This window comes from Equus caballus, chromosome 1 (assembly GCF_041296265.1).
Source record: "Equus caballus isolate H_3958 breed thoroughbred chromosome 1, TB-T2T, whole genome shotgun sequence".
Taxonomy (NCBI): Eukaryota; Metazoa; Chordata; class Mammalia; order Perissodactyla; family Equidae; genus Equus; species Equus caballus.
The window spans coordinates 33778623-33799595 of record NC_091684.1 but is presented as its reverse complement, the minus strand read 5'-3'; the positions used below and the strand labels follow the sequence as shown (position 1 = coordinate 33799595).

The window sequence follows — 20973 nt, the reverse complement described above, 5'->3', positions numbered from 1 at the left end:
GACAAAGTATAATACATTTCTGGGGTGATCTAAGCCCTTGGATATGGCTGCTCACAATGGTATCTCTCTTATTCCTTAGTGTTCATCAATGTCTGTTTTTCTGCTCTTGTTCTGTGGGGTGTTTCCCTAGGCTTTTAGTCTAGTTTTGCTCTCATCCCACTTTAAACCTCATATCAAGTTTAGGGTCCATTTAATAGACATGAAGATCAAAGAGGGTATAATTTTATTTAATAAGCAAAGCTAACAACATAATCATGGACAAAAACTTCTGGAAAATTCATATCTCTATACATCTCCCGTGGTTGGGAGCACTCACAAAAAGGAACCATTACATCCCTCTTATCTGTACTTATAAACATCATACATTACCTATCTTTTATTTTCTAGACATTAAAATTTTAACCAAGACATAATTGTCAAGCATTGACAGTAGACATCCTAGTTACATTAGTGCACCAGTGACCATTGTGGTGGCTTAAATTTCTAGCAGCTTTTTTTTCTCCAGGAGTATTCTTTTCTCATTTAGAAAATAGAGTCCTATTTTTTTACATGACTGAAAATGCTTTACACTTGTTTACTTTAAATAAAGACATTTATTTGGAGATTAGTAGCATGATGAGTCAACCTCACCAGATATTAACAGTTCATCAGGTCAGGCAATAGAACAAGTTCGTCTGAGCTTCTTGTAAAGAAATGGATGACCACCTCAATAGCTGCCTCCATCTTCTGTTTTATTACTGGATGGCTCATAATCCAAAATATGAAGTTTTGGGACTTTTTCTCAAAAGTAGAAATAGGGGAAATGTCTGAAGCAATGATGTTGACTTTTTTTTTTAATTTATGAAACTTTAACTGCGTATTTCAGTCTTGTGGAATCTTTTGTGTTATTTTGACTGTCGATAAGAACCAGGGGACTATGTTGATGATTCTTGATAATTTCAGCAACACTTCCAAAGTACTAGAGCAAGAAAACAGATGAATTATACATTGGCATTTATGTTAACCTCGAGCTCCACTCCTCCCATCTTCTCCCACTTTCTCAGGTTAGTCAAAATTACTAGGTTCCAGCTGACATTCTAGCCAAAAAAGTCTAATTTAACAAAGGCTGTAACCTTCAAGGTGGTAGACCTTGGCTTCTCCTATATACAGTAAGACTAAAAGTACAACTGACAGCTCAATTCATGTAACTACTTAGAGAAATTTCTCCATTGAATTATGATGTAATATTTTAATATTTTGTTTTTTATTTAGTGTCAGTTATAAAACTGTTATACATTGAATTTCTCTACATTCTTTACAAAACATAGATTATCTGGTATGTTGCACAAGTCTTAGATACAAGGACTGATGGAAAAATTAACCTTAGAATTTCATGTGAGGACAGAGTTATTTCCCAGTTAATTCATGTTTGTTTTCATTTTCTTTTTTGAATAAATAAGGAAAACTTTATAAACCCTCACATTTCTATTTTTGCTTTGGCTCCCAGTAAGTTTAGAGCTAAATTGGTGCCTAATTAATAATGGAATTTCATGGTAGGCTCTTATCATACATATTTATTTTTCCACATATTAATTTCTATTGTCTATGGGTTTTAATTTAAGGTTATCACAATTTTTTTCTGAAAAAATGATCAATGTTTAAAATGAAAGATAAAATAAATCTAACACAGACCATGAAATAAAATGCATAGATTACACAAAAGTGTTACAGGCTCACAATCATTAAATAAATGCATCCAGAGTCATTTTTTAAAAAGTGGTAATTGTTTTGCAACAGTGCCATAAATTTAGCAATTATCACAAATTGATTTTTTTGTCTTTTAATTTTTCATATAAAGACAAACATCTGGAATAAAAATCTCTTTGTCTTTATTAATTATTTGGGTAGCTTCCAAATTTCTACGTATTGAATAAAGTAAAGTATTCAGAATACTGGTCAAGCTTTTAAAATGAAATACCACTCGTCTTTTAGATAATTGGCTATCTGAATATTAGGTCATGGAGGAGAGGTGAGACACAGGGACCTTCAAATACCTTTAGTCTTTACATCTTTCTTTCTCTTCAATCATTCAGCCCTCTTGCAATTGCCATTGAAGTTCTTTTATGATATAAAGACATTCATTCTGTTTGTTTGGCATAGCATGTTGCTAAACTGAATGCAGCTGGAAGTTAAATTGATGGACTAAAGAATCAGGAAATGAAATAGCGCAATCTCTTTGAAGTGGATTCCAAGTGAAAAAGTGTGCTTTGAACCCAGCAAACATAGGCAAGAGTTGCTATATTTATGCAAACAAACATCTCATTTTGTCCTTCTAGTCCCTGCATATTATTGAGTTTTGCTTTGTTGCAGTGCTTGAGGATTGAAATGTTTGAGGTAGGGAGTGGAGTTGAGGCATATTTGTGATTATTTTGGATGAAGAATTGGGCATAAGTTAGTTGCAGTTTCCCCTCAGTGCTCTTTTTTTCCCCCTCTACACTAATTCAGTATATTTGAGATATTCATACATGCACAGAAAAATAACTTGTTTTATACCTCAAAGTCTCATAGTCAATAAAATAAAGCAAACAGATGTGAAAGCTATAAAATTACTCAATACTATGTCTACATAATGCCAAAACAATTGCATAAAAGAGTTAAACAGTTAATCAATTGTTTATTTTTTCTACCCACTTACACGCAAACACAAATACAGACAAACAGACTTTTCAAAATATCCACATAATTGACATCATGTTACCAAAATTTTCATTTTCCATTAAAATATTCAGTATATGGGAGAAATAATCTTTCTATGATAGATAATTTAAGTAAGAGTTTTAATAGACTCTATTAGGACTTCCTGGTGCCATTATAATAATATACTACTTAATTTGGTATTCATAGGCTGCATATGTGGGGAGTGGGGTGAAGTTCTGATCTATTCATTCTGAGGTAGGGATGAAGATTCTTTAGGCCAAGAGGAATCCCTGTTTACCAGAGTTTCCTAGCAGGACAAAGAAGTCCAGAGGCCGTCTGAGAGCTCAAAATTTATATGAGAGAATTTCAGGACCTCTAAACGGGACAGCTCCCTCATCTACCCTTAAGCCTCTGATAGAAGTACTGGAGCCGTGAGGAGTCTTTAGAATGAAACCATCCATCCAAAGTCACTCTGTCCTACTGAGATCAGCACCATTTCCTACTACTGATTACTACTGAAGAGCATTATTTTAAAATGATTTGTCAGATAAAGGTTTCAGTGAGAATGAAGGTTTTTGTGAGGAGGGAAAAGCAGACAGTTCTGTTAAAGTTTAACTGATGTTAAATGATAATCAATCTATATTTTAAAACCCAAGTTTGGTCTTGATCAGTGTTTCAGGTTTTCATATTTAAGAGTTTTGCATTTTCTAACTATCTGAAACTTTATTAAAAGCAAAACAAAACCCCAAACTATAAAACTCCTAGAAGAAAACATAGGGGAAAAGCTTCATGAGATTATATTTGGCAATAATTTCTTGAATATGACACCAAAAGCACAGGCAACAAAAACAAAAATAAATAGGACTACATCAAACTTAAAAACTTTTGTTCATCTAAGGTCACAATCAATGGAGTGAAAAGGCAACCTATGGAATGGGGGAAAATGTTTGCAAATCATATATCTGATAAGGGGTTAATATCCAGAATATATAAAGGATTCCTACAGCTCACAACAAAAGATCAAATAACTTGATTTTAAAATGGGCAAAGGACTTGAATAGACATTTCTCCAAAGATAACATACAAATGGCCAACAAGCGTATGAAAAGATGCTCAACATCACTAATCCTCAGAGAAATGCAAATCAAAACCACAATGAGATATCACCTCTCACCCATTAGGATAGGTACTATTTAAAAAACCCAGAAAATAACAAGTGTTGGCAGGGATGTGGAAAAGTTGGAACACTTGTGCACTGTTGGTAGGGTTGTAAAATGATGCAATCACTATGGGAAACAATATGGTGGTTCCTCAAAAAATTAAAACTAGAACTACCATATGATCCAGCAATCCCACTTCTAGATATATATCCAGAAGAATTGAAAGCAGGACCTCAAAGAGATATTGTACACTCATGTTAATAGCAGCACTATTTACAATAGCCAAGAGGTAGAAGCAACCCAAACGTCCACCAATAGATGAATGGATAAACAGATTGTGGTATATAATACACTGGAATACTACACAGCCTCAAAAAGGAAAGAAATCCTGCCACATGCTACAATGTGGATGAACCTTGAGGATATATTGTGCGACATGAAATAAGCCAATCAAAAAACACAAACTTTGTATGATCCCGCTTATATGAAGCATCTATAGTTGTCAAATTCATAGAAAGCAGAATGGTGGTTGCCAACTGGGGGGAATGGACAAAGAGGAGTTATTGTTCAACGAGTATAGAGTTTCAGATATGCAAGATGAAAAACTTCTGGAGATCTGTTTCACAACATTGTAAATATACTTAACACTACTAAACTGTACACTTAAAATAGTTAATATGGTAAATTTTATGGTATGTGTTTTTTACCACAATTTTTTTAAAAAAGCAAAATAAAGAGCACACTCATTGACACACGATCTTATCAGTTTGTTTTACAAATGCTTCAATCAACAAATCAGTTCATTCATTTAATAAGTGCTTATCAAGCATCCACTGAAAGCAGCTATTGTGCTATGGTTCTGGAAATACAGAGATGAACAAGACATAGTCTAGGACCTGGCCTCATCTAGTGGAGAAGACAGACACTTCAGCAATTATGACACTTTTTAACAATTCAAACACTTTCTACCTAGTGCTGGGTCTGGAATGGATGTAGTTCTTTCTGAAGGAGTATTGAAAATAAGTATTTCTTAACTTGAACTTTTTAAATGCTATTTTCTCTGCTTAGAGTGTTCTTTTCACTTTTCTCCGTCTCATCTCCTCCAACCTTCATTCTACCTATTCAAATTCAATGCATCACTTAAGAACAGAATAAATATCACTCCCTTTCTGACCATTCATGGATTACTCCAGCCCATGTTTCAGGGCTCACTTATGTGAACAAGCTGGCTAAATGGAGATATGGTAAGCACTGAGTTTGGTACAGATTAAAAAGGAGTTTATATTCATGTTTGGTTAATATTCAAGACCTATTGTAATGCTTTTTTCTTGCTGCAGACCCAAAAGCTCATTTTGGTCCAAGGGCTATAGTCTAATTTTTCAACTCAAGTTTCTGCATCTCCTCTGATCCTTACCTGGTAATCTACCTTTGTACTTGAGCTGAGATCCTAGTTCTTAACTTAGGAGCTCTGAACACTGACCTTGATTCTTACAATATTAATTCTACTTGACGTTTCAACCTTGATTTCTATGTCCCCCTGGACTGAAACACTGAATCAGACTGATCCCCCTAAGTAACAGGATAAAAGGACTAAGATGTAGCCTTCACATCACGTGAGTCTTAAATCCTTTCTGTTCTCTCATAGAATATATGGCCTGAACATATTATTTTATCTTGTCCTCTATTTACGACATGTATGCAAGCCTTGTACCAAATATTCTTGCATCCTTTCTTCTCATCTCTAGCACCTAATACAATATGATGCCATTGTGCTCAATATAGAGTTATAGAATTGGATTAAAAGACAAATTACTGACCTCTTCACCATTTTTCTTCCTGCCCAAAGCATACTGTTTTGTTGCTTCAATAAATCGCACAGGGATATTATATACTCGCTTATTAAAGAATACAACTAGTGTATATGGCTGTTTGGAATCATGGCCAGAGCTTTTCCGAATAAGAAATGATCCATCCTGTTTATTAAAAGGAAAGCATAATTATGGTTACTAGTACTTATATTTCCACAGGTTAGAAATCAGTTTATGAAAAATATCTATATTATATTCAAAAGGTAATTATTTATTTATATGATTTTTTTTTATTAATTAGAGTTTGTTTTATTATTTTCCAAGAAAATACTTCAGTAAAATATATACTTATAGAAAATCCTGGGTGAGGTCAATGCTAGCTTTTGATGCAGTAAATAAGACATTATGTTTATGGGATTTAGAAACGTGTGAAAGGACACATTAAGATCAAACCTAGAGAGCACTCTTAAACCAGGAACTCTGTCCACAAGTTGCCTATGAATAAAAAAAGATCAAAACAAATGCCATTCAAAAGTATTATAAGAAGGAAGCAGAAATTGAGAATCAAAACATTTCAGCTCATAAAAATTTTCTCCCCAAAAACTCGAATAGGAGCAGAAAAAAACCCATAACACATTTTAAATTTAATTATATATTTTATAAAATATTCTAGAAGCATAAATTCAAAAATTAGGAACAAAAAAATGGACAAAAGCAGGAAGAAGAAATGCAACCAGAGTTTCAATCCAACTCAGGAGAGAAATTGAAGAGAAAGACAAACCTATCTCAGAAATGAAGAAGAAATCACAAGATGCCCAAGGGAAAACAGCCTCAAATGAAGACTAATAAATGACCAGAGGAAGGCATGGAACAACCAAGACAGAAAAAGAAAAAGATTAAAGCAAGAAGTACAATAGGGTCAGAGTGGGTGGAATGAAAGAAAGACCAAAAAGGTCCAAAACGCATGTAATTTGAGGCCTTGAAGAAGAAAAACAAAATGATGGAACATCCAAAATGATGGAGACTCTTTAAGACTAATTTAAGAAAATGTATTGGAAATAAGAGAAAACTTAAATGTACATGTTGAAAGGGCTTCCATCTATCTGAAAAAATTGACCTGGAAATCAACTCAGAGATATATTCTGGCAAAACAATAAGGCTTTAAAAACAAAAAGCCTATAGAGCCTTGAGATTAAAATATCAAATTATTTATAAGGGCAAGAAAATAACATTAGCATTAGACTCTCAAAAGCAGCAGAGAGAACAAGGCAATCCAGCAGAGCAACACTTTTAAAAACTCAAACCAAAGATTTTATATCCAGCCAAGATTTCCTCCAGGTATCAGGCTATGAAAAATAGTTTTGAATGTGCAAGAGCACAGGAAACAGTGAAAACACAGTCCTTCCTGAGAATCTACTACAAGGTGAGCTTCCTCAGACAAAAAGAGAGAACCGGGGAAGCCAGCAAAGGGCCTGATGGAGAACATTTAATATGTTTAATTGCAGAACTAGGACTAAAACAAGAGTGTCTAAACACAGTATATAAATTGGACTCTCCAAAAAATGTGTTTCCAGATACTTTTTGCCATCTTGACCTCAATCTTCTATCTCATGCATTGATCCAAAATAGCCTGTTACTTCTCACTCTTGGATGGATCTCATGAGGCACCAAGCCTTCTGGAGATCTCCCCCCGGAGCCTTCTTCTCTCCCACTGTCTGGAGAGCAGTGGAGCCTCTGGATCCCACAGAGATGAAAGGACAGGTGGAAATGAGATGGAGGAACAAAGAGGGAGATGCTTGAAAGAGAGGAGGGGATGGCAACTCCTCTTGACTAAGTAAAGATAAAAGATCCCTGCATTCATAATTGTTGCAACTATTTAATTGCACATTATCAGGATGACAACTGTGCCTAGTATAGTCTAAGGGCAGAATATGAGATTTTAAAATGGTCAAACCTTGTTTGATCTGTATAGTGCCTCTTCAGCAGACTTTCGATCACAGGCACCAGCATACCATGGCTTACAGTGAACGTCAGCTTCCTATGAAACAGCATTGTTAAGCATGAGATGGGCCTTCAATCACACCATACCTCCTGTGCATTAAAAACAAAGTCCCATTTTGCATTACCAAGACAGGCCTAATTACATTTGGACCAGTAGCTTGAAAATGAGTTTTATGCTTCCTTTGATCAATCACAGGATTATGTAGTTGACTTTTTTTCCCACTTGGCCTTAGCTGCTAATGTTAGTACTTGAACATAAGATCTAAATCCTGCTGGATTTCTGTACCATTTATTCCTTTCTCCTAAATAAGCTATAATGTCTCTTTCCATCATGATCTTATTGTTGCTGCCTTGTGGAGCACTTTATAGTTATCAAGGTGTTTTTACAAATATTATCTTATTTGATTCTTGTAACCACTTTGAAGGCAAGAAGGATACATGCTCTCATCCTTGAGAAAGCTTAGAGAGACTTGCCCAAGGGCACACAGAGCCCTTTTCCTTTTTTTAAACTGTGTTGTTCTAGGTGTTTTGATATCATGTGCTTCCACAGATCTATTCTGAGAAAATTACATAGTTTAAATAGAATCCATGTGAGAGAAAGAACAATAAAAACAGCACACTTCTTTGCTAGAAAAAACACGAATTGTTATTTAGGGCATCTGGAATACAAATTGGAATAAATGGAGCAAGGTCTTAATCATTGAAAATAAAAATGTACTCTGTACCCATCAGCAAATGACAACTCACAAGCTGACTTAAAATATAGTCTGTTCTCAAGCTTCACTCCAAACTCTCTCTTACAAGATGACATGCCCTTTTCTGCAGTTTACTGGTAACAATAAGAGTTCATTTCATACCTGTTCTGACAAATTAGAATTAGATGAAAAGCCAGGTAATGGGCCGTCCACGGTTGGACTTCCCCCTTCTGGAAATCCTGAAAGGGATTTGAAAAATCCATGGATCTTCATTAAATCTTGAGCAGTTACTATGCCTATACCTCAACATTGTGCTAGGTGCTCCAGGGGACACACACACTGAAAAATCATACACATAAAAAATCACACAGACACCAAAAGATCCTTAAGAGCAATGGTTCTCAGAGCTGGCCCTGTGGCATAGTGGTTAAGTTTGCACACGCTGTTTCAGTGGCCCAGGGTTCGCAGGTTCAAATCCTGGCGAGGACCTATGAACCGCTCATCAGGCCATGCTGTGGCAGTGTCCCACATACAAAATGGAGGAAGACTGCCACAGATGTTAGTTCAGTAACAATCTTCCTCAAGTGTAAAGAGGAAGATTGGTAACAGATGTTAGCTCACGGCCAATCTTCCTCACAAAAAGAAGAAGAAGAAGAAGAAGAAGAAGCAATGTTCCTGAAAGTGTGGGGTGAGGACCCCAGGAATACCCAAGATCCTTTCAGGATGTTTGCAAGGTCTTTTCCAAACGCATATCTTTGTGAAGCCCAATTTTCTTCATGTACTTCAACCAGAAAAACATATTGCAACAGATTGAATGTAGAAGCAGATATGAGAATCCAGCTGTCGCTGCTACTCCAGGCATTAAAGGGACTTAAAAAATGTAAAACAATACCACTCTCCCTATTAAATTGTTTTTGTTTGGGAAATAGCTATTTTTCATAAAAATATACTATTTATATCAACATGCAATGAGTTTAATATTTTAAAAGTAGATTAATAAATATGTTTTAAATGTCTGTTTTGATTAATACATTAAATATCAATAAAAAGAAACATGTAAACCAAAGTGCTTTTGGTCTGCAATAATTTTAGGAGTGTTAAAATGCTCCTGAGACCAAAATATTTGAGAATTGCTACCTTAAGGCATAAACTCCCTCAAGGAGTTTACAGTTTAATTATGAAGACACATGAAATAGAGAAACTACTTAACATTCATTAGTATTCATTCATTCATTCATTCATCATTGTGCGCCTTGCTGAGCATTGTGATCATTGGGAATATACAGCAGTCAACAAAACAGCAAAATTCCCTGCCCTCTTGGAGCTCAAATTTCAATGGAGTGAGAGAGGCAATGAAGACATAAGTCAATGCATATACACTGCTGCAGAGTCATGAGTGCTATGGAGAAAAATAAGCAGGAAAGTGGGTTGGGGATGGCCTTGGACAAGTAGTACAGGCCTCACTGAGGGGACACTTGGGTAAGATCTGCAGGTGGAGAGGGAGGAGGCATGTGGCTATCTCATGAAAGAATGTTCCAGGTACAGGGAACAGTAAATGCAAGAGCCTGGCATACCTGAGGAATGGAGAGGAGGCCACCCTGCCCAGAGTGCAATGAGAAAAGGAGGAGGAATAAGGGATAAAGCCAGACAGGAGGTCATGAAGGCACCTGATTTGTGACCTGGTGGACCCCTTAGCATGACTTGAGCTTTAACAAGCATGATACAGGAAGCTTTTGGAGAGAGTTTTGAACAGAGTAGTAATGTGATCTGCCTGTCTTTGAACAAGGTCACTCTTGGCTGCAAGGCTGGAAACAGATAGAAGGGGCAAGGGCAGAGAGAGGAGGGCAGTTTGCTCTTCTTGCAACTCCAGGAAGGAGATGATAGTGGCTTGGAACAGACGGCATCAGTGGAAGCAGTGAGAATGCTGAATTCCAGATATATTTTGAAGGAATATATTTAGCTGGAAGGCATGTGAAGAAAGCAAGTGAAGAGTCATGGGTGACTCTAAGGTTTTTAACCAGAGCAACCAGTTGTCCTTTATTAGGAGGGGAAGTCTGCAGGAGAGACAGGCTTAGATGAACTAAGTACTTCAGATGACAGAGCCTGGGTGTTCAAAGGAGAAAGCCACCGTTGTAACAGGAGGGACCAGTGAGGGCCTGGCAGCCCCAGCAAGGTTGGGTATGAGGGAAGGGATGGTACGCCCAGTGGGAACAGCAAAGGAGGGCGGGTGGTCAGGCTCTCCCACAGCACACGGTACAAGGTGGTTGGCGGTTTCTGCCGTTTGTGCAGCTGGGGGAATTCAAGGCTGACATTGTCTGATCCCTGAATATGTGCCAGTCCTATTCTGTTTTATTGAGCCACATCTTAGCGCATTTTGTCCTCACATTGGCCCTTTATGCGAGGAGCTATTTGACCCCATTTTACAGATGAGGTTTCCCTGACCACCTCATCTAAGATGGCAGCCCTCACTGCCTCCAGGATTCTCTGTGACCCCATCTCCGCCAACTTGCTTTGTTATTCTTTATAGCCCTTAAGCATTTACCTGACATTATATGACTTATCTATTGTTTATTTCTCCTGTCTCCTCCAGCAGAATAGAAGCTTCATAGGGCAGGGACTCTGTTTTATTCACTGCTGTATCCCCTGTCTAGAACAGCGCCTGGCACATGGCAGATGGTCAATAAATATTTGTCAACTGAAAGAATGACTTGGGTTGAAAAACAATAAAAGGTATAATAGAGGTTTCCATAAGGAAAAATAAAATTTCTATAGCCAAAGCATTTTCATTTTGTGTTTAGAATTTTAAATTAAAATTTGGAATTTGAAATTTTAGTAGAAAGCAAACCAAGGTTTGGGCAGTTATGTTCTGCAAGCCTGACTTCATATATTTTCAGGGTGATGTATTGTCTGCCCTGGGAAAATTATCCAGATATTTGCCAAATCTTCTTTTCAGGGTACCTTTTGTAGATGTATTTTATGATCATTAAAATGTATTTTAGATTTAATTTAAATAGCTTTCATCTATTGAAGACCTTCTGTGTACCAAGCACTATACTAGGTACTGCCCATATGTTGTTTTACTTACTCTTCTTATTGTGAAAACAGTTCTGTTGTTTTTGTAAAAATAAATAAATAAATAAGTAAAAGATGACCAGTAAAATATTCAATCAATAGTAAAAAAGAAAAAAGTAAAAGTTATCTCAAATCTATTAACTTTTCAAAACAACTCTATGGAATAAATATTCTTGGCCCCATTTTACAGATGAGGAAACAAGCCAGAGAGGATACTGAGATTCTCCAGCTGGAAGTGGCAGTGTTGTGTTAGATCCTGGATGGCTCAGACACGAAGATCTGACCTTAACCACTACCTGATACTGCTCTTCAGGACTTCATTGTACTTACTTGGCAGAGGTATGGGTTTTTGATGAATTTGTCTGAAAGGAAGAATTTCAGATTAATTAAAAGGCAAAGCACAAAATTAAGCTTGACTTTTTGTTTGCACTGAAGATGCTCTAAAGGAACATTACAAAGGAGTCAACACAAATGGTCAACAAAACATATCTAAAGATAGGAGGGGCACCAAAACCTTCAAGATAAGTAAATTGTTCCCTTGGGTTTTTGAAAGGAGTAGACTTGACTAAAGTGTTAGATTTTAGTTAAGCCTGATAATTAACCTGAGTATTAGGTTTCTGCGATTCTAAACAGTTCTTTTAAAGTTGTTACCTACTTAATACCTTTTTAAATTTAATTGCAAAGCAATGAAATATCAGATCTTTACCAAGCACTAGCAGCCTGTGTCACTGTGCAGTGTAACAATGCAGGCATCGAGGAAATTTAGTTTTAAAGGAAAGGATTCTTACTTCTGGGCAGGAGGAAACACAGGTGATGGCATATTTTCTTGTCTGTGACTAGACCCTCGGTGGCGTTCAGCAGGTATAGGTTTTTCTGCATTAAGAAAATTCTCATATTAGGATTAGAGTGAAACGTCTGTCCCCATGCCCAAACCCAGCAACATCAACTGAGACGAACCAGATTTGGTCAGATGTCTTCCCACAAACTTGTCTTTCACCAGGATGTAATCCATTTGTGCACCTGTCAGTCTGGGGATGTGTTTGTGCTATTAGGACCAGGACTCCTTCCCAGCAGCGTTACAGGCACACCCTGCCACCTCTGCAGTCACCCCTTGGCAATGTACATGGGGACTGAACCCTTGGGGTCTGGACCTTTAAGTGTGTGAGTACAGGTGGGAGTCAGAAAATGAACACATTTTAGCCACCCCTGCTTTCTATGTGGCTCCACACAGGTCTTACAACACCCCGGTGTATCTTCATTAGTCATAAGATGTGGTATAAATCATTTCTTACGGATAAGAGGTAAAATATCAGAGTTTGCAAATGATCTACTCTTTTTGAAAAATTAATTGAGCAAATTCAAGGGTATCTTTAGAATAATGTTGATCTCACTTGCATTTCACTGTGTTTTCCTGAGTGGGAGAGGAAGGGGTGGAGTTGTAACTGGTACACAGGGAAATGGGCATAACCTGAAATGTAAGAAATTTATGTTGAAGCCCGTAGTGAACTTTACTGCTGAACCATTGATAAATGTGATTATAAATTATTTTAATGCTTTATTCTCTCTCAAATTTGGTCTAGGGTGTGTTAAGATCTGGGTATGTCTATGAGTATGTCCGCCCGCAGGGAAGAAAGGTGCAGAACTATTGATCTCCCGTTACAGGAACCCAAAAGGAATAACAGCAGTAAGAACTCAAAGATTCAAACAGATAATAAGATAGACTTCAGGGTTTCTTGTGGTGTAGCGAAATTCAGAAGGCTTGAACCTCTGAAGATCGTGTTTCACATTTGTGGCAATTTACTTTGAGCCGCCATGTGAGGTGTTTTGTTCACGACTTTACGACTTGATAATTTCAGAAGGAAAGACAAGGAACACGCTAGGTACCCACAGCCTGATGAGCTTTGACCACACCTGCGTTGCCCCTGCCATGCTGGAGGCTTCCTTCCTAGGCCAGAAGAGGCCACTCATGGCTTTGGGTTTGGATGGCCATTGTCTCTGCTCTTGAACTAAGTCACAAAAGAGATGGCATGCCAAGCTCCTGCACTGGGAGCCCTTTGGGAATGAGGACACCCAAGCTGCACGGGGCATGCCATAAGCCCCTTCTCTGCTGGATTTCAGAGGCCCCCGAAGGCAGGATATTTGCACAGGCTTGTACTTACTTCCTGCAGAAGCTCACCCAAAGGCTCCACTATTACTCCCAGCTCCCTGCTCAACAGGCACGGAAGACTGTAGGGAATGGAAGGATAGCAGGGCAAAAGCATCAAAGGAAAGGCAGAAGAAAGCACGACAGCAGAAGGCAGTGATGGTTCAGAAATAGCCCAGGGGAAAAAGATGCGGGAAACAGATGTGAAAAACCCAGTGGAGCACTTAAAGCAGACAGGTGAGTCATAGTGCACATTCAGAAAAGGTAAGGACCATCCATCATCAGAGAAAGCAGAACACTTTATGTAGATGTGCCCATATTAACTCAGGAAACGGTGAGAAGAACACTAAGCTTGTAACACTGGGTACTTTCGTGTGGAATTAAGTGGGTGCAGGACTTTAACTTCTATATAGTGTTTTGAGTGCTAAGATTATGGATGATTCTTCCTTCTTTCTGTTTTTTTCCCTTGTATTTTTTCAAATACAAGTATTTTTTTAAATGGGAAAGTTCTAACAAAAAGTATATGTAAGGATTTTAGGTTATGATAAAACAAAAGAAGGAAGGCATTTGAAGATGTACTGAGAAGACAGACATTTGAACTCAGAAAACATTATTTTGAAAACGTAGCAAAAGAACTTGTTCAAATAAATAGATTTTTAAAAATTTCGTTACCTTCACTAAACTGTTAGTTCTAAGATACGTGAATGGCCCTAAATAAGTCTTCTCACCTATGTAAGGTCATGGCACTGTCTGGCAAGTCATATCTGTCTACAAACAGGCAGGTTTGGGGCGTGTAGACTGTAGCCTACCCCGAAGATGTTGCCCAGCAAGCTCAGGTTCCGACCAGCTCTGTGGCTCACTACTCACTGCAAAGCGCAGGCCGTTTTGTTTAGAAAATTGAGTTTCAATTTACAAAAGCCTTATAAATAACGAAAGAAATTTAGAAATGCAATTACATACAAATTCTTAATTAAAATAACTTTTAGAAGACATGCTCATCCTTCAAAATAACATAGACTTACCTTCACAAACACTCGAGGCATTCTGTTGAGAGGCAACTGGAGTCTATTAAAAAAAAAGCAAGAATATTTAATACTGTGGAATATGAAAAATGTGGAAATAAAAGCCAAAGCAATATTATTAAAATAAATATTTGGGGAGAGCATTTCTTTGACACATAGCTATTCCTTCAATCAGAAGAACAACAATTAAAAACACACAACCCCCAGCCCAACTTTGCATGAAGTGACAATGGACTGGAAGTGTGTCATGGAAGGTGCAGTGTCATCTTGGTGTGGGGACCTCCCTGCTGTCAACAGTGCCAGTGAATACCATGGCTCCCAGCAGCTGCCAGGTACCAGTGCTTGCACAGTGGGAATCTGGCATCTGATTCAGTCTTGGGCCCCTCCTTCTTGGTGTTTGCTAAGTGATTGTAAATGGCAGGCTACAGAGTAGGTACCGGGTCAAGGTGGGCTTTCTTGAATAGTGGGCTGGCCGAGGTTCCCAAAATTCTGGCCAGAATCTGAGTTTAGTCAGGCCTATGTGTGCCTGATATGCTATTGTCAGCCATTAGCTCCCTGGCCACAGAGTGGGAAGCAGACACAGGCGCTCCCATGGGGAAAACAGACGTCATGGGAGGCAGGGAGCCTGGCCGCCGCCTCTGATCTGCCACTGACACTCAGTGAAGCCGCCAGGGTCAAGGGAGGATGAACTCTTCCCATGCAGCATCTTCCTTGGCTAACTGAGGATTCCAAATTTCTCTTGGACTCCCCGGGCAGCAACTTTAGTTGCTAAGATTATGTTCACCTTAGCTGGAAGCATTGTCAACTTTAAATAAGTAGATAAGAATAAACATTGTGGGTTAAATGCAAAATTAACTTACTGTCTTCAGTGATGTAGCTGGCTTTTTCCTGAGAAATAAAAAGAGATCAACTTTGATAAAGTGGAGCTGACTACTTATCATTTTACTCTCAAATTTAAACTAGAATAATGAAAGTGATACAAGTGTGTAGGAAGACAATCCATGAAGGGCGGAGAGAGATGGAAGCAGGATTTAGTCATGATCCTCCTAGTCTCAGATAGGGTCCACTGACAGATGGCATAGGGGTTAACTGGGGATAAACAGGAGCGCCAGTTGCCAGGGAGTTGGGATAACTGAGCTCTTGTTCTAGTTCTGCTACTAATTACTCGATGACCTCAGGCCTTTTCCTCTGGGCCGTGAGGCCAGTCTGAGCTTTAGTTTCCTCATCTGTAAATGAGGGCCAGAATCAGTGTTTTCAAAGTGTGCATGCAGAGCTCTCCCCTCCCCCAACAGCACTGCTGTCTGGGGAGGGAGGGGGGAGATACGCGGGTGGCCATGCAGGTGAGTTTGCAGCCAGCATCTCCTCATGCCAACTGCCTCACTTCTTCCCGTGACTCTTCTCTACTGGACATCTGCCTAGGATTTCATTCCGAAGTGAGAAATTCAAGACCGGCACAAGTTTGAAAACCACTGTGATCTGTGGTCCTGAAGTTGCTTGCCTTGCCTGACATTCTGGTTTGTGTTAGTTCCAGTAGAGATTGGAATCTAATATTGCTAAGGTTTTATGCTTCTCTTCTGCATTTATTTTCAATGCTGTCTCTCTCTCTCTCACTTTGTTTTTGGCTGAGAGCTGAAAGTATGGGTGAGGAATACTAACAATTCCCGAGTGCCTCTAAGGTGCCAGGCACTGGATTAGGCTCCTTTTTTTTTTTTTTTTCAAAGATTTTATTTTTTCCTTTTTCTCCCCAAAGACCCCCAGTACGTAGTTGTATATTCTTCATTGTGGATCCTTCTAGTTGTGGCATGTGGGACGCTGCCTCAGCGTGGTCTGATGACCAGTGCCCTGTCTGCACCCAGGATTCGAACTACCAAAACACTGGGCCGCCTGCAGCGGAGTGCGCGAACTTAACCACTTGGCCACGGGGCCAGCCCCTGGATTAGGCTCTTTATATCTTATTTAAACCTCAAAGTGACCTTTTAAAATGAGTGTTATTCTCACATTTTAGAGATTGGGAAATGGAGGCTCAGAGAGGCTAGGTAACTTGCCCAAAGTGATAAAGCTGAGCCAAGAGAGACGTGTACAGAGTTTTGGTTAATAAACCCCTGAAATCACAAATTTCTTTGCTTTACACAGAGGCAGAATTAAGATTATAACCATGCAGGCCAGCTTTGGACATATTTAAATATGCTTTTAAAATAACCTGTTGAGCCAATATAAAATTGTGGGGTCACTGTTTGTAATATTAACACATTACAATGCTCACCTGACAGTTTACAAAGCCATTTTAAGTTCAATAGGAAAGAATGACTCATCTCCCTTTTGAAAGGAACCCGGGCAGTGTTGTTTGATTGAACACCACAGTGTATGCCGCATGGTGTACATGTTTGTTTACAGATCATTAACTACTTCAAAGAGAAGCTGAGGAGGAGAAAGTAAAGATGAAACCTGCTAGTGGGCCTCAAAATTACTCAGGTGCTGGAGCTTCTGTCTTACGGAACATTGTAAGTCAATGAACCTAAGATTTGACTAAAAAATTATGGGAGGAGAGAGTACCAGTTTTCGATTTCAACAGAGACACCCCTGGTCCAACTTGAAGCATGCCATGGGCGTGGAGGAGAGGAACAGGCAGTAGGGGTTCGTTTCCACACTCTTCAGGAACACGCCTATGGTAATGTGAGGTGTGCCTTTGTCTGAGCTTGGGCAGGTGTGCACTTCCAGAAAAGCTGTTTTCCCTCTTCCCCCCTGATTCTCGGATAAAACTCCTTTGTGAATTCCAGGCAGGCTCCGCTCACAGCAGTAGTGAGACCATCCACTCAAATCTCACAGCTGCTTCCCTGCAGCAGGTACTCACCCGGCCCTGGGCAGTGGGGATGGCGCAGCGGGCAGAGAAGATGACTTAGAGTCCCAGACCCCACTGTTTCGACCTGCACAAACAAATACACAGGTCAGTCTCCAAGTCCTGAACCTGGGGCTGATGGTCGCAGTGAGGCTGGCCTTTCCGGCAGGCTCAGAAATACATGCACACTTTTTGTTACTTTCAGTATCAGTTAAGCATATACAGTGAAGCTACTGGGGAAAACCTGTAGGCAAAGGGGATAAAACATTTTAAAAATGTCAGTTTATAAGCTCAGAACTAGAATGTGAATTAGGGACGCCATCTTAACATTTCTACATGACCTTCTTTTTTCCCCCCATGGGACAAGTCCAGAGCCCCTGACTGCGTGGGCTCAGTGAGAGTCCCACAGGGGTTCCTATGGGAGGGAGCCAAGAGCTCACACCTGCATCTGTATACACTGCACAAATGTGCACACCACAGGGCCTAGAGACAGAGAGGCACAGACCCGCCACTCCTGATACCCACACATAGACATTGCTCATTCATAACCACACGTGAATACAGTACATACACCAAACTTCACATTCGGAGGATACCCATTCATTCATCTCTGAGTTCTCAGGGCCTTTACCCATTGCAGAAATAAACAAATTGTGACAAGTGGCAAGCTACTGCCCAAATCTCATCTTCTGAAGTCACAGAAGGGACCCAGAGGGCCTTGTCCACTGCACCTAGTTTACTCTCCCCCTGCCAGAAGATACAAGCCAGAAAATCATTATGAGAAAGGAAGATGGAGAGAGGCAGAGAGAGGCAGAGCATCGCTGCTGGGATAGAGAGCAGACCCAGAGGTGAAGAGGCCAGAAGCTAAGCCAGCTCCCCTCAGCGTCTCCTAGCAGCCTCCTCTCAGGCCGAGGCTCGCCTGCCTGGACAGTACTGCTCAGTGAGACAACGGTTCTCTATTGAAATAAACAGAACTGAATAAAAATTTTATTAAGAACCTACTACATTTATAAGTCCATAATTCCTAAGGGACTTTTAGGAGATACTCTACAAATATAGAGGGGACCTGCCCTCAGTATGTATTGTTTTAGTTTGCAAGACAGAGCATACACAAGTAAACAATTAAGTAATAATCAATTACCAAGAATTGTTGAGAACCTAGTATGTGAAAAGCACACGGAGGCACTATGTTAGGGTGTGGAAGAGGTCAAGAAGTAGACATGGCCTCTGCCCTCCGGGAATTTCTAACAGGAGAAGACATGTGACCCCATGCCACCTCATCTGACAGAACCACCTATTCCAAACACAAAAATGACAAAAAGCCCTCAAAAGTATTAAAAATAGAGATGATAAAGTTCATTCTTATGCACTTTACTAGAGAGAGGCCTTCAGGCTTTCACTCAGAGCCCATCTACTCTTTCTCTACACACAATTATCACGTAGGGCTAATTTCCATAGGCAGTCATGAATGAGAGCAGTGGCCAAGCGTGGGTGGCAGGACTCCAGGCAGCAGCCTTCCCCTGCCCCCCGTGGAGGAATGCCCCCTCCCAGGTAGCTCCTACTTACATGTTACCTGGCCTAGATGTGACTTTTAAAAACATTTTGAGAAAGAGGCTACGTTTGGAACTTTTAACATTAACATTTCATGTGACAACAAACTGAAATGTCATGTGAAGATGTAGTATGAGTCCAACTGTGTTTCGTTAGCTAGTGTGTCAAACTGATATCCTTTGTCAAATTCTCAACACTTGAGGTTGACGCTGTTAAAATACCCTTGGCTACTCATAGATTTCGAGGAAGGGGGAAGAAAAACCCTTGTCTGAAAAATAAGGAAGTAGAAAGAAGGTCTAATTCAGAACTTCCCCCCAGGGGTTTTCCCTCTTCTCAAATGCCTAGAGCTCATTTGGCCTGGGTATGTTATCATTGTCATATCTACTGCCTGGCTTTTCTGCTAAGCTTCCCTTCCCTTCATATCTTCAGTCTGCCCACATCTTCCTTTCCCCATCTCTCCCCATAAATAACTTCTGCCATCAGAGAGGGAGGGGCACGCCTGCTCTCCTCTGTGGTGGTAGAGTATTAGCACTGTGGAAAATCTATGGTCTCGCATCAGGAAGACAGGGTTCTAGTTATTTCTCTGCTACCAGACTGGCTGGGTGACCTCTTAGGAGCCACCATGCCTCAGTTTCCCCCTCTGCGAAATGGGGACACCACCACCTACCTTACCTAACTCAGAGTTATTGTAGTAAGATAATAGGGTAACTTTGAAATGTAAAGAATTAGCCAAATATGAAGTAATATAGCTGGAAAGGGATTGAAAATATTTGAGGGTCAAAAACATTACGCTAAGTGGAAGGAGTCAGATGGAAAAGACTAGATATTGTATAACTCTATCTATATGAAATGTCCGGAAAAGGCAAATCTATAGCAACAGAAAGCAGATCAGCAGTTGCTTGGGGCGGGAGGTAGGAACAGCATTGACCACAAACGAGCATAAAGGCTCTTTTGGAGTTGGTGTGGGCTTGAAAATGTTCTAAAACTGGATTGTAGTGATGGTTACAGAACTCTGTAAATGTAATGATTTACCAAAAATATTGAACTATACATGTAAAATGAGTGAGTTTTATGAGATATAAATTATAACTCCTAAAGGGTGTCAGTAAATATGATTATTGCCATTTTTGTTTTGTTATCTTGTTGTCAACCACCACAGTATCTCTAGGTGCTGGGCACTGTGCCAGGTACCTTAAATGTGCCATCTCCAAGCCTCACCTAAAATCAAGTGAGCAAACAGAAGCTCAGAGAGGTTAAGTGGGAAGGCTGGGGTTGAAAACCAAGGCCACTTGAACCAGTGCCTCCTAATGTTCCTTCGGTGCATGACTTGGCATGTTAGATTCGCTTGCTGCTTCTCCCTTATGCGGGGAAAACTTAGTGAAACAGAGGGGTGCTTTTGTGGACACCCATGGGAGGATGGAAAATGACTCTTCTATTTCACAGGCCAGTGACCCTTTCTGCTGCTCTGGGCCTGATCTCAGACCCAGGGGTATGGCTGGGGTAGGACAACCTGTTACCCACCTCACCGCCAGGATCCTTGATTTCTGGCAAAGCCAAATTCTTGGCTAGAATACTCCAAGATATAAACTGGAAATGTGAGAGAGGGAGATGTGCTCAAAAGCACAATAATAAAAGAGAAAACTTAGATTTGTTTTAATTGTATTGAGCAAAAAATTATGTTAATGTTTGATTTAATAGCACAGGCTTTGCACAAAGCTGGTGCTTACCTGAGTTTCTCAACTGGGAAATCAATTTACCCTTATTTTGTCCTCTACCACATAGTATATTTATGCATCATTCTCTTTTCAGTTTTATGTACAATGTTGGTAAGTTTAGCATAACAATCTCAACGTTGACATTATAAAGCCCTTCTGATTCAACTCTATTTTAACTGTTATAGAAACCCTATTATCATTAGTGGGGCTTGCACACCTGCTGAAGCACCCCTTACTCTTAGGCACTGCACAAACCCTTAAAAAATAAGGAGATTTAATTTAACCAATCCAGAA

At 39.6% G+C, this 20973-nt stretch overlaps 1 protein-coding gene across 4 annotated transcripts in view; it reads right to left on the bottom strand.

Moving 5' to 3' along the window:
• Window positions 1-206: 206 nt before the first annotated feature.
• Window positions 207-20973, bottom strand: part of BLNK (B cell linker) — a 98100-nt gene continuing 77333 nt past the window's right edge. For 2 of the 4 annotated variants that reach the window (XM_070223625.1, XM_005602352.4), the window contains 9 exons: window positions 17429-17501; window positions 15438-15465; window positions 14578-14620; window positions 12201-12285; window positions 11743-11774; window positions 8503-8579; window positions 7599-7682; window positions 5654-5809; window positions 207-958 (listed from right to left, as the gene is read on the bottom strand). In XM_070223625.1, coding sequence (XP_070079726.1) covers window positions 839-958; window positions 5654-5809; window positions 7599-7682; window positions 8503-8579; window positions 11743-11774; window positions 12201-12285; window positions 14578-14620; window positions 15438-15465; window positions 17429-17501 — 698 coding nt within the window. In that variant the 3' untranslated portion in view covers window positions 207-838. Of the gene's footprint in view, window positions 4373-5653; window positions 5810-7598; window positions 7683-8502; window positions 8580-11742; window positions 11775-12200; window positions 12286-14577; window positions 14621-15437; window positions 15466-17428; window positions 17502-20973 lie in introns of all 4 variants that reach the window. The other 2 variants (XM_070223623.1, XM_070223618.1) reach the window with 2 other exon arrangements.